A 13,719-nucleotide genomic window follows, 5' to 3' on the forward strand; every position below is an offset into this window, starting at 1 on the left:
ACGTGAAAAAAGTTCACTGGAAGTTTTTGCAAATTTATTAAAAATAAAATACCTGACAAATCCCATGTCCATAAGTATTCACAGCCTTTGCTCAATACTTTGTCGATGCCCCTTTGGCAGCAATTCCAGCCTCAAGTCTTGTTGAATATGATGCCACAAGCTTGGCACACCTATCCTTGGCCAGTTTGGCCCATTCCTCTTTGCAGCACCTCTCAAGCTCCATCAGGTTGGATGGGAAGCGTCGGTGCACAGCCATTTTAAGATCTCTCCAGAGATGTTCAATCGGATTCAAGTCTGGGCTCTGGCTGGGCCACTCAAGGACATTCACAGAGTTGTCCTGAAGCCACTCTTTTGATATCTTGGCTGTGTGCTTAGGGTCGTTGTCCTGCTAAAAGATGAACCGTCGCCCCAGTCTGAGGTCAAGAGCGCTCTGGAGCAGGTTTTCATCCAGGATGTCTCTGTACATTGCTGCAGTCATCTTTCCCTTTATCCTGACTAGTCTCCCAGTCCCCACAGCATGATGCTGCCACCACCATGCTTCACTGTAGGGATGGTATTGGCCTGGTGATGAGCGGTGCCAGGTTTCCTCCAAACGTGACGCCTGGCATTCACACCAAACAGTTCAATCATTGTGTCATCAGACCAGAGAATTTTCTTTCTCATGGTCTGAGAGTCCTTCAGGTGCCTTTTGTCAAACTCCAGGCGGGCTGCCATGTGCCTTTTACTAAGGAGTGGCTTCCGTCTGGCCACTCTACCATACAGGCCTGATTGGTGGATTGCTGCAGAGATGGTTGTCCTTCTGGAAGGTTCTCCTCTCTCCTCAGAGGACCTCTGGAGCTCTGACAGAGTGACCATCGGGTTCTTGGTCACCTCCCTTACTAAGGCCCTTCTCCCCCGATCGCTCAGTTTAGATGGCCGGCCAGCTCTAGGAAGAGTCCTGGTGGTTTCGAACTTCTTCCACTTACGGATGATGGAGGCCACTGTGCTCATTGGGTCATTCAAAGCAACAGAAATTTTTCTGTAACCTTCCCCAGATTTGTACCTCGAGACAATCCTGTCTCGGAGGTCTACAGACAATTCCTTTGACTTCATGCTTGGTTTGTGCTCTGACATGAACTGTCAACTGTGGGACCTTCTATAGACAGGTGTGTGCCTTTCCAAATCAGGTCCAGTCAGCTGAATTTACCACAGGTGGACTCCAATGAAGCTGCAGAAACATCTCAAGGATGATCAGAGAAACAGGAGGCACCTGAGCTCAATTTCGAGCTTCATGGCAAAGGCTGTGAATACTTATGGACATGGGATTTCTCAATTTTTTTATTTTTAATAAATTTGCAAAAACCTCAAGTAAACTTTTTTCACGTTGTCATTATGGGGTGTTGTGTGTAGAATTCTGAGGAAAAAAATGAATTTAATCCATTTTGGAATAAGGCTGTAACATAACAAAATGTGGAAAAAGTGATGAAGCGCTGGGAATACTTTCAGGATGCACTGTATATAGGCCATTGTTCTTTTCTTTTTGACCATGAGAAACTGTGTGTGCGTGGTTAAACTCACACATCTCCTAAAATAAGATAGATAGATAGATAGATAGATAGATAGATAGATAGATAGATAGATAGATAGATAGATAGATAGATAGATAGATAGATAGATAGATAGATAGATAGATAGATAGATAGATAGATAGATAGATAGATAGATAGATAGATAGATAGATAGATAGATAGATAGATAGATACTTTATTAATCCCAAGGGGAAATTCACATTTAAAATGTCACGTACATCCTAAGCAAACAGGACTATCAATCTAATTGTAGTCATCTAAGGCAGGGGTCCGTGGCTCACTACCGGACCGCAGCCGTCTGACAGCCGAGCCGCGAGAGAACAGCAACAGAGACTCACTCAGATTTTTCAGAACACTTGGTGGCCGGGGCTTTGCAGCGGTGCAAAGAGAGGAGACAGACCGAGGTGACAGAGTATTACAACAAAGTATTTTGATGGTCCTGACAGTTTCCCCATATGACACGAGTCTACAGAAATCTCGTTACTATGAAGTCCATTCAGCAGGTACTTTCATTACAACAAAGTGACCTTGAAATGCTTGAATGAATCATCCACAGAGAAGCTAGCTTGGTGGTCGCAGCTCAGTTGTGCACAACGATCCCCAAACAGAAACATTGTAAAAAAAATGTCCTTCTTCGAATTTTCCTCGTATGGTTTATTTTTTTTGTTGTCTGTGGTTTTCAGTGATACCTTTAATTTATTGCTCGTCAACATTTGAAAAACATCCACTGGAATTTAACTCAATGTCACCCTCCTATAGAGACGGCAGACACGAAAAAACGATAAAAGTGTTAATGTTTGTGGTGTGCAATCTGTTGGAATGACAAACACAATGCAGATGTCTTTGTTATATACAAAAAAAGAAGAAAAATCTCAGGTTGCAAACGTATGTGAACTGAGCATTTGAAGAGTTTCTATGTGGTTCAGTGATCCTCGTTCAAGAAACATTCCTATTAATGCGGCACTCATTCAAGAAAATGTGAGGTTTCTAAACTCTCTCGGGACCTCCGTCAATGGGACAACACGCCGAAGAGCGTCCCGAAGTGCGATCACCACGTCTGTGAAAGACGGGGCAACAGCAGGCTCACAGCCCTACTGTGAAGCAATCACACTTCGGGACACACTTCAGCGTGATGTTCCTGTTGGGTGGGGAGGATCCCAAAAGAGTCCAGAAACCTCACAATATGAGCTGGCATTCAGGCACTAGGGCACCCCACCTTTACCCACTCTGCTGACTCAGTATCCAGCCAGGCTGGAGGAGCCTGAGGAGGAAAATCTGAGGCAGCAGTGGAGCAGCAGCACGTGGGGCAGAGGCAGAAGATACCCGTTGTTCAAGTTGGCAGATAAAGTGGCTGCATTCAAAGCCAAACTTGATTTATGGGGCCGACAAGTGAACATTGGGATTTTTGATATGTTTCAAACGTTAGCAGAGGTTTTGTTAAAGATATCAAGCCAGGGCCTTCTTTCTCCCAGCTGGTGTATGATCACCTATCTCAGCTTTCAATAGAGTTTGAGTGTTATTCCCAACCACAAAAGACCCACAAAATGGGAAGGAATGGACCTGTGACCCATTTGTGAATAAGCCAGGTGAATCAACTTTGTCTGTGCTTGAAGATGATCAACTGCTTGAGGTTTTCTAATGATAGTGGCCTTAAAAGTATGTTTGAGACAACTTCAAATCTCCATACATTTTGGATTAAAGTTAAGGTGGAATATCCTGAGGTTGCCACACAAGCACTGAAAAGTCCGCTTCCATTTCCAACATCCTATCTTTGTGAGGCAGCGTTTTCTGCAGTGACAGCAACCAAAATGAGATTATGGAGTAGACTGAACATAAGCAAAACACTTCACGGGTCACTGTCCTCCATCGTCCCCAAATGGGATTGTCTGGTTGCAGGAACACAAGCTCGGGGCTCCCACTGATTCTGCATTATGGTAAATTGTATAATTTCTATTACGATATTATAACTTAATAATAATAGAAATGTAATGTAAATTGCGTATACAGTAATCCCTCCTCTATCGCGGGGGTTGCGTTCCAGAGCCACCCACAAAAGGTGAAAATCCATGAAGTAGAAACCATATGTTTATATGGTTATTTGTATATTGTCATGCTTGGGTCACAGATTTGTGCAGAAACACAGGAGGTTGTAGAGAGACAGGAACGTTATTCAAACACTGCAAACAAACATTTGTCTCTTTTTCAAAAGTTTAAACTGTGCTCCATGACAAGACAGAGATGACAGTTCTGTCTCACAATTAAAAGAATGCAAACATATCTTCCTCTTCAAAGGAGTGCGCGTCAGGAGGAGAGAATGTCAGACGGATAGAGAGAAAAGCAAACAATCAGAAATCAATAGGTGCTGTTTGGGCTTTTAAGTATGCAAAGCACCGCCAGACAACGCAGCTGCTAGGAAGGGAGCAATGTAAAGGTAGCCTTTCAGCATTTTTTTAGAGGAGCGTCCGTATCGTCTAGTGGTGCGAACAGCCCCCCCTGCTCTCACCCCCTCTGTCAGGAGCACAGAATGTTAGAAAGAGTGAGAGAGAGAGAGAGAGACAGAGAAAAACAAACAATTAAAAATCAATACATGCCGTTCGAGCTTTTAAGTATGCGAAGCACCGTGCAGGAAGCATATCGCTTGACAAAACAGCCACATTTAAGCCCAGCAAGGAAGACAGCAATGTGAAGGTAATCTTTCAGTGTTTTTTGAGGAGTGGCCGTATCTTCTAGGGGTGCGAACAGCTCCTGTGCTCACAATATATTTGAGGAGTTTTATTTAATATGTAATACATGCTCTGATTGGGTAGCTTCTCAGCCATCTGCCAATAGCGTCCCTTGTATGAAATCAACTGGGCAAACCAACTGAGGAAGCATGTACCAGAAATTAAAAGACCCATTGTCCTCAGAAATCCGCGAACCAGCAAAAAATCTGCGATATATATTTAAATATGCTTACATATAAAATCCGCGATGGAGTGAAGCCGCGAAAGTCGAAGCGCGATATAGCGAGGGATTACTGTAAAACTGCCCTACGAATCTTAAAAACCGGTCCCTGGAAAAATGTGCATCTAGTAAAGTGGTCCTTGCTGTCAAAAAAGTTGGGGATCACTGCTCTAAGGTATCAACATCTGCCATGTCCTGTTTTCTGAATTTGTAATGAATTCCTTTTAAAGAATAGCGACCTAATCAATGGATTGTACAAATAGAGCACAGAGGACACTTTCATCTTTGCAAAAACACTGACATGATGAGATTTAGATAAAGAATAATGACTGATGCTTTCTCCTGCCTGTGTTTCATTTGCTTAAATCGGGACATTCCAGTGGGGGGTGTCTGTATTCATAATTTTCTTCCACACATTGTGGTGACTTCAATAAGATGATACATTAAGATCTAAAGATGCCGGTCTGCTTCTAATTCCAAGGATTAATAAAATAACAGTGGGAGGTCGAGCTTTTAGTTACAGGGCCCCCCCTAAACTGTGGAGTGTCTCCCTGCTACTATAAGGGATGCCCCTTCGGTCTCAGCTTTCAAAGACTCACAACTTCAGTTTAGCACACCCTGACTAGAGCTGCTGATTAACTGTACAGACTGCATCTCTGTTGTCAGTCATTAGCACTAAAACATCCGTAACATGAGAGTTAAAATTGGATACTAACCCTCACCTATTCTGTTTCTCTTCTCGGTACTCAAATGTGCCACTTGGTGCCACTGCCCACCTGCCCGCCTAAGGTAAAGTCACCTCTGATGGAGGATTGCAGGAATCATTGGGTAGTGGGGTTCAGACTGACTGGCCCAGCTTGGAATGGCCAATGAGGGTGTAATCAGAATATACGTTTAATATGCCACTGTGCTCTGTGCAAATATTTTATAAAACCACTTTTCTTTCTACTCACATGTACAGCTAACACAAAGTCAGATTTAGCACACAGGGGTTCACCATATAAGAACTGCTAGGCAAGCATTAGAAGACAAGACAAGTTAAGGACAACTGCAAAATGGGCAACGAGTACTATTTCTGTGTGTCAGAGTCAGCATGACATTGGATCTTCTTTTCCTTGTTTGGAATGGCATGATTCACCTAAGTGGGGGCCTGTGTATGGAGAAAGAGTATAAAGCCTTGGCACATTGCCTGGCACACCTTTGAAGCCGATGGATGGATGGGAGATAACGTCACCCGATCCTGAAAATCCTTCGACGGAAATGGCAGGCTCTACACATCAGGCCCCCACTACCCGAAGGACTTGTCATGGCTTCCTCGTCTGTTATGCCGCGTAAATCGTCATTAAAGAAAGCTAAGTTATTTCTCATTTGTGATTCCTTACTGCCGTATAGCTAAGGGAGGGGTGTCACCTTTTTATATTATATCTATATGGTTTCAGGTTATGTAACACACCGCAATTACAAAAGAACTTATTGTAACAAGGGAGCTAGCGCCCCCTGCTGGATACAGAGGGGAGGCAACTTGATGGCCGAGGTCTGCAGGACTCCAAATCCAACTCCTATTATGGGATATCATCTACTGTTGAATTTAGCTCTGTACTTGTAATATTTCTATTGTAATATTGTATTGTGTTGAGGATGACTTGTGTTCTGTTCTGTTCTCTGTATTGTGTTGTATTGACCCCCTTTATTTGACTGCACGTCCAACCTACCTGGAAAGGGGTCTCTCCTTGAACTGCCTTTCCCAAGATTTCCTCCATTTTCCCCAACTAGGGTTTTTCTTGTCTTCTTAGAGAGTGAGTTCTGGGGGGCTGTCAAGAGACAGGAGGGCCTGTTAAAACCCACTGTGGGCCTCCTTGTGTGATTTTGGGCTTCACAAAAATAAATGGGATTGTATTGTATTGTATTATATATACTAGTCATTTAGCCCATTACAATAACGGGCGCTATTACAGTAGTGCATAAACATTAGTAGGAACAGTCTTTATTAAATGGCAAGGGACTTTGACCTCATTCTTTTTGTTGGTCGTATTTTTCTTTCTTTCAGCCTTTCTTTTGTTGATGTTTACTTGCTGAGCTGACCGTTCTTCATGGGCTGCCGCCGTGTATTGTGTGTCTTTAATTTTCTGTGACAGTAATACTGTCGTGTACGGCTCTATTCAATAAGGGCACGCACAAAAAGGCGAGCTTCAAAAAGGCGACCTCAATTGAGCGCGGCGAATAAAGGCGTTCGTAGATAATTTAGTTCAAATGGCTCTGGAATATGTGAAGAACAACAAAGGTGCAGATCTTTATTTACGCGCGCCTTTATTCGCTGCGCCCAATTGAGGTCGCCCTTTTGAGGCTTGCCTTTTTGTGCGCGCCCTTATTGAAGGATACCGTCTTGTACGTCCGCTGGCTTGTACATCAGTAATATACCTTTAATTTTCTCTGGCGGTAATACAGGCGTGCGCGTCGGTAATATGCCTTTAATCTTCTCTGACAGTAATACTGGCTTGTATGTGGCTGTAATATGCGTCACTGTATTGTGTACCTTTAATTTCCTTTCGCAGTAATACTGGTTTGTATTTCCATAAAACGCCTCTAACTTTCTCTGACAGTAATATCACACATCGCACCGTGCCCCGCGCATGCGCACTTCACCAGAAGACACACACACACGGACACCTGGACGCACACAGGGATTTTATTAAAGAGGATTGTGTTGTAGTGTGTTGTATTGTATTGTGTTGCGTTGTATTGTGTTCTACAGTCTTGTATTGTATTGTATTGTATTGTGTTGTAGTGTGTTGTATTGTATTGCATTGTATTGTATTGTATTGTGTGGCGTTGTATTGTATTGTATTGTATGGTGAGGTGGGCGACGGGAAGTTTTCAGTTCTAGCTGGAGTGGCATAGCAAAGAAGCAACTAAAACTCTAATCAACAACCATTGGGCTAATTGCTTCGGGCAGAACCCATTGGGATAAAAACGAAGATCGAAGTATCAAAGGGGCCGGTGCGATTTTGTGACCCCTTGGTTTGGACTTCTTTCTGCCTTTTGACGATGTCTTATCTCTCGATTGAACTGAGAAACACGTTGTAGCTGTTCTGACTGAAAGACATTAAGCAAGCAAAGGTTGAAACTGGAAAGTCAAAAGGGTGCGTCGCTGAAACCAAATTATGAACCAGATGTCCGAGTTTCAATACCCAGTAACCACGAAACCAAGGAAAATAAGTTGATCCAATCTTGGATACAAGGGAATGTTTTGGGGGGATTCTTTATACCGGCACACCGATAACATCACTAATGGTGCACCATGGGAGAATTCCCATGGAAACGGGTGACCAAAAAGCCACAAAATAGTGGCGCCAATTGAGAACCTGAAATGCAAACGTAAAAGACTTAAGAAGAAATAATCGACTTCAAAATGGAAGCTCTACATCAATTTATGAGTGCAGAATTAGATTCCTTGAGGGTATTAAAACACACCAAAATGACCCCAAGATGAAGATTCTAACCTCAGTAAAAAGAACTCAAACCGTAACAGTAGCACCATGGGAAGAAATTGATGGTGTCCACGTGTGTGTAATGGTGACGGACATTGTGTGCTCTTACTTGTTGGTGTTAGTCACAGGTTTATGCTTCCCGTTATCCACCAAGTCCACTTCTTGTTCACACCAAACCACCTGTGCAGAATCAAACCAAGGAGTTACTTCACAATTGCCGTTACATTAGCTGCTGAAATGAGTTTGAATATGTGAAAATTAAAGTCAGCTATGCATTACCATCAACTGAAAGGGTTAAATCATGAAAAAAATAAAATACTAACATGGACAGTAGGGGGCGCTCTTGGCATTGAGACGTCCTCCTGTTATTTGACTTTCAGTTCTCTATTTGTTATTGGACTCCTGGGTTTATGGACTTGTCGTTTGGATTCAAACGTTTTGTTTTTCAAGTATCGTAATTGATTGCCTAATTTATTTATTTATTGTTTTGCTTATTTGTGAATTATTTATCATTTTTTCTGTATTATTTCTGTGATGTTTAATTATCATCACAGAATTATTTTGGTTCTTTATCTTTATATGGTGTCCTCTGTCACCTGCTCAGTCCGCCCTAAGGCTCCATAAAGTGACACTGCTATGGAGAACATGTCGTTCCAAAGAAGGCAGGCACCTCTTCACCTCATCACTATGGACCACTCACATCTCACATCATGAAGACCCTTGAGAGGGCTGGGTCTGGACTATATGAGTCCTCTTGTGGAAGACCACTTGGACCCCCTGCAGTTTGCCTATCAGACAATGGCTGGAGTGGAGGATGCAATGATCTGTCTGCTCCACAAGGCTGGCCGCACTGTCAGGAGTCTGTTGTTTGAATTATCCAGTGCCTTCAATACAATCCAACTGTCTCCGTTAAGGGGTCAACTCAGAGATAAGCAGGTGGGTGAGCCTGTGGGGTCCTGGATGATGGACTCTCTGTGGGACAGACCATGAGGACTGTGTGAGCAACACTGGAGCACTATCTGTGCATTATTTAGTGCCTTTCACATCTATCTATCTATCTATCTATCTATCTATCTATCTATCTATCTATCTATCTATCTATCTATCTATCTATCTATCTATCTATCTATCTATCTATCTATCTATTATATAGTGCCTTACACATCTATCTATCTATTTTTAACTGTATAGAGATTTTTTGTGTCTTGTGGGTGGAGCCTCCAGGAGGCGGGTCCACCCCGATGTCACTGCTGCTGGCTCCTCCCTCTGCCTTCAAATTGAGCTGAGAAGCAGAGACTCAGCAGCAGTTTATTGATTGTCTGAAGTTTCATAAAGTTTGTATCTAAGTAAGAACTGATTTTTCATTTTATTGCTTCTGGCTTTGACTTTCCATGAATGGATTGCGAATTAAAATTTGTTTCTGCAGGTTGTCTTGTTAGGCAACCTATTCTAACACTTTACTGACACTTTACATCTTGCCTGAAGAAGGGGCCTGAGTTGCCTCGAAAGCTTGCATATTGTAATCTTTTTAGTTAGCCAATAAAAGGTGTCATTTTGCTTGGCTTTTCTTAACACTTTACTGTAAATTATTTTTTGATAAGATAAAAACTGAAAAACACTGTAATTTTCAGAGGTATACAAAAAATCTTTTACAGGGAACAAATAATGGGATATCAATTTTCAGCTTTTCTGCAGCAGCGGTGCTTTTCTGTGGAAAGAGAGTTTTTGAGTAATCAGCACAAGTTGGACCACCGGTGTCAGGTCTCAGATGGGTTTCTCCCCTGACTGCAGTTCAGATTCACGTGTTACGTTTCTTTTCTACTTTCTCGTTTCTCTTATTTATGGTGTCTATGTGTGTCATTCTTTATTTTTGATTTTGTCGTTGTATACAAGCTGCCTTTGTTACATTCCATGTGTTGTTTAAATGGTTGGACTATCAAGGGGTTGAGGCCACCTGCCAATCACTACCAGGATGTGCCCTCCACCCTAGAAATCTGGAGGGTCTCCTACAGTTCTTGGCTGTTCATTTTGAATGTGCTCAGCGAGTGTATCTTTTTGTGAATATTTTTGGATTTTTGATGTTATCGCTCCATTTTGGACCAATTTTCGATTTCCTGTATTGGGACTTGTTTTGCGTTGGATTGCCTTTTTATGTTACAGGCGACTGTTTTTTGCCTTTTGTGCTTCTATGGCGCTTCCCTCTTGTAATAAAGCACTATATTTGTGAAGAATAAATCTTTTTTTATTTATGAAAACTCTCTGCTTGCCCTTATAAGTAGCCAGGGGTTTGATGGTGACATCCCCCTCTAGTGAGCATTTTTTGATGTCTTTTTGGGATTATGTGGTTTTGGACTCCTAGTTCATAATAGTTAACATCGACTTTCTATGCTTAATGAACTTCTGTTACCGAAGAAAAGCTGGACATTTTCAGACCACTACTTGTTCCTGACCAAAGGCCTTTTTGTATAATTCTAAAAATGACATTATTTTTTTGATTTTTGGTACCCAGAACTTTTTCTTTTTTCGCCTTTGGCAATTTACTGCTTATCTTGGCACTATTTCAGGTTATTCCCTGGACTTTAACTGCTTAAATCTAAAGAAAAAGTTAAAAAAGATCAAAAACTCTAGTGGTAGTGTGTATTACATATTATACGTGTCTATGAAGAAAAGTATCAGAGAGACGCATAGAGACAAAGCAGTGACCACCAAAATATGAGGCAACGCGCTTCACTCCGTTTCAGACATTTGAGCACACGTACCGAAAAGAAAATGGTGAAGTTGTCTTCAAAATCGTCGTCGATGTAGTCCAACAGGTACTGCAGACTCCTAGAAGAAGAAGAAGAAACACTGAAAGTCAACAGAAGGTTATAACAAGTGGCACCCATGAAGAGCGGCCTGCTGCACTTCTCCACTTGTAGAAAGTTGGGGGTGACAGGCCTGAAAGACGACCGGGACCCTCACTGTACTTCCCTCCCCTTCATTGATGATATACTGTACAATGATTGGACTGAAGGTAACGCCGGTTTGCCATTTTCTCCCAAATGTGACAGTTTCACCTCACCAGGTTGAGGAACTCTTACTGCGTGGCTGGCATGACATCTGTATTTCTAGGCATTGCAGGGCCGTGGATATGAGGTACAAACAAAGAGCAGTCGTTGAGTTCTTGACCAAAGAAGGTTGTATTGCTGCCGACATCCACAAAAGACTCCGAAATGTGTGTGGTGGGGCGACAATCGATGAGAGTAATGTCTGAAGATGGGTGATAAAGTTTATAGAAGGCGAAAGCACTGTGAATGCCAAGGAGGATGGTTGGGCATCCCAATTGGGACCCAGCCGGGATGCCCTAATGGAACGGACTATGTGGCTGGCCGGGACGCCTTGTGATCCTCATCCCTATTGGGATAAGGGAATCATGGACGGACTGGGCGAAGCTGGATGCCAGGAGCAGTTTGTTCACTCGCATGGAGGGTGGCAGTTGTCTTTTTGGGTAATCCCATTTTTGGATATCTAAGGGCTTGCACAGGATTTGCAGTGTGGAAGCACAAATCCCGTCGGGCATGGAATTGCACCCAGCAGGCAACACCCAACACCAAAGGCCTTCATCACCTCAGTGAGTCAAGGTCGGGACTCAGCGGGCAACACTCACCGGGAGGAGCAGAAGTGGAGAAAGACCAATCACCCTGTTTGTAGTTGTGCCAAGTTGGCTGCAAGTTCACGTGATAATAAAAACCCCTTTATTTGAACCAGGAGTTGTGTTGGGTGAAATAGTGTCCGAGGTTTAGGGGGTTTAGTGGACCCCCCAACTGGTTACACTACATAGTGAGAGGCAATGACAGCAGCCGCCACCAAGAAAAATCAAAAACCGGGTGGACAACCCAATTCGTCAGACTGGTGGAGATGGTTGAGGAACTTGGCAGTGGTTGTAGTGATGTCGAGCAGATGATCCGCAACCTTGGATCCAAGAAAGTGAGCGCCAGGTGGGTCCCTCATTAATTAACAGCTAATGTGAAATCGAAGCATTTGAAGATCATGAGGACAGTAACGCCTTCTTTATCAACATCAGAAGTTCTTTCTGTCACAGACGAGTGCATGGGAGGCAGCTAAAGGGCTCAGATGATAAGGGGGGAGGCAGCTTGATGGCCGAGGTCTCCAGGACTCTGGACAAATCCAAATCCTATTATGGGATATCATCTACTGTTGAATTACTGTTGTACTATTTCTATTGTAATATTATACAGTATTGAGGATGACTTGTGTTCTGTTCTGTGTATTGTGTTGTATTGACCCCCTTTATTTGACCCCCACTGCACACCCAGCCTACCTGGATGGGGGTCTCTCTCTTTGAACTGCCTTTCTCGAGGTCTCTTCTATTTTTTGCCCTACTAGGGGTCTCTCGTCTTCTTAGAGAGTCGAGGCTGGGGGGCTGTCTAGAGGCAGGAGGGCCTGTTAAAGCCAATCGCGGCCCTCCTTGTGTGATTTGGGGCTACACAGAAATCAATTGAATGTGTATTGTATTGTTTTTGTCAGTTACACGTTATTTCAGAAACCAGTGGTGGGGTCTTCTTTTCTCGTGGAGGGCTACCAACAAATTTGTCCGTCCATGTCTGTAATATAAAGTCTTGTTCAGTGTGTCCGAATAAAGATGTGCACACGGGAAGGCAGAGTGGCACACTGATTAGCTCTGCCATCTCACAGATCCAGCATGCCACGTTCAGCTCCTGCTCTGGTATTGTCTGTTGGGAGTCGTCCTGCATCCCCAGAACCACAGGGGCGCTCAGATGAGCAAGGAATTGCCCCCCCGTACCCTGAACTGAACTAAGTGTGTGATATCAATTGTAAACTCACTTTCCTAGCGATGGCTCCAGGTCCTTGAGGTCTTCCAACGTTGGCTTCCTTTCGAGCAGCTTTTTGAACAAGGCGAGAGGGAACGGAAGATGGACGATGTTGAAACTGTACATCACCAACCCACACAGGATCCCGAACAGGAAGTACTGCTTCCGTTCAACGGTGCTCTACACGTAAAAAAGACAAAAGAATGGGCAATCAGTCAGCTGTGCCCATGACAATGAAGGTCCATCCATCCATTGACTGGTCATAAATATTAATGGGGCAAAAATGACAGAAGACAACATAATATTGGAAGGTGTGGTCATGGAAACGTCATTTCAAGGTTTAGGGCTTTTTAGCATCATTCTCAAAACTGCTTTGTTTTGCTGATCGGCGCCACTGTTTTGGGGTGCCAGCGTCACCTGTGTCTATGGGAGATGTGACACTGGATCCTAATAAATGCTGGGGCTTGAACTGGGTGGGCCAGTTTAAATAACGAAAAAGATTTAAACAGACATCGAGCATCGTGCTCCGCTCACAATGTTGCTTAGTGCGATATATATATATATATATAGTGCTGTATATTGTAATGGTCGACTGGGACAGGGAGAGGAGCAGTATCCCCCCCTTGACCAGCGGTTTGCAAACCTAGGGGGGCGCGAAATAACAAAAAAGGGGGCGCGAATGTTGCCATATGTGCCGTAATTTCGCTATTCGTAGGGAAATTTTAAACTTGTAGCAGTATATCGGCAGCAAAAAATATAGGAATACATTTTATTAGGGTTTCAAAAAAAACGTTTGGGGGGCTGCGATTAAAACAATTATGAAAACTCGGGTCGCAAATACTTAAAGGTTAAGAAACGCTGCCCTAGACAACGAGAGGGCAGCCGTCC

The 13,719-nt window shown here is 43.3% G+C and overlaps 1 protein-coding gene across 1 annotated transcript in view; it reads right to left on the minus strand.

Moving 5' to 3' along the window:
• LOC114652383 (probable E3 ubiquitin-protein ligase HERC4) overlaps positions 1–13,719 on the minus strand; it is a 101,511-nt gene that overhangs the window by 7,313 nt on the left and 80,479 nt on the right. The window contains exons 18-20 of the mRNA XM_028802755.2: positions 12,845–13,011; positions 10,759–10,825; positions 8,109–8,179 (exon numbers count right to left, since the gene is read on the minus strand). Of these exons, the coding sequence (XP_028658588.2) occupies positions 8,109–8,179; positions 10,759–10,825; positions 12,845–13,011 (305 nt within the window). The remainder of the gene's footprint in view (positions 1–8,108; positions 8,180–10,758; positions 10,826–12,844; positions 13,012–13,719) is intronic.

The sequence above is a fragment of the Erpetoichthys calabaricus genome, chromosome 5 (genome assembly GCF_900747795.2).
Source record: "Erpetoichthys calabaricus chromosome 5, fErpCal1.3, whole genome shotgun sequence".
NCBI lineage: Eukaryota > Metazoa > Chordata > Cladistia > Polypteriformes > Polypteridae > Erpetoichthys > Erpetoichthys calabaricus.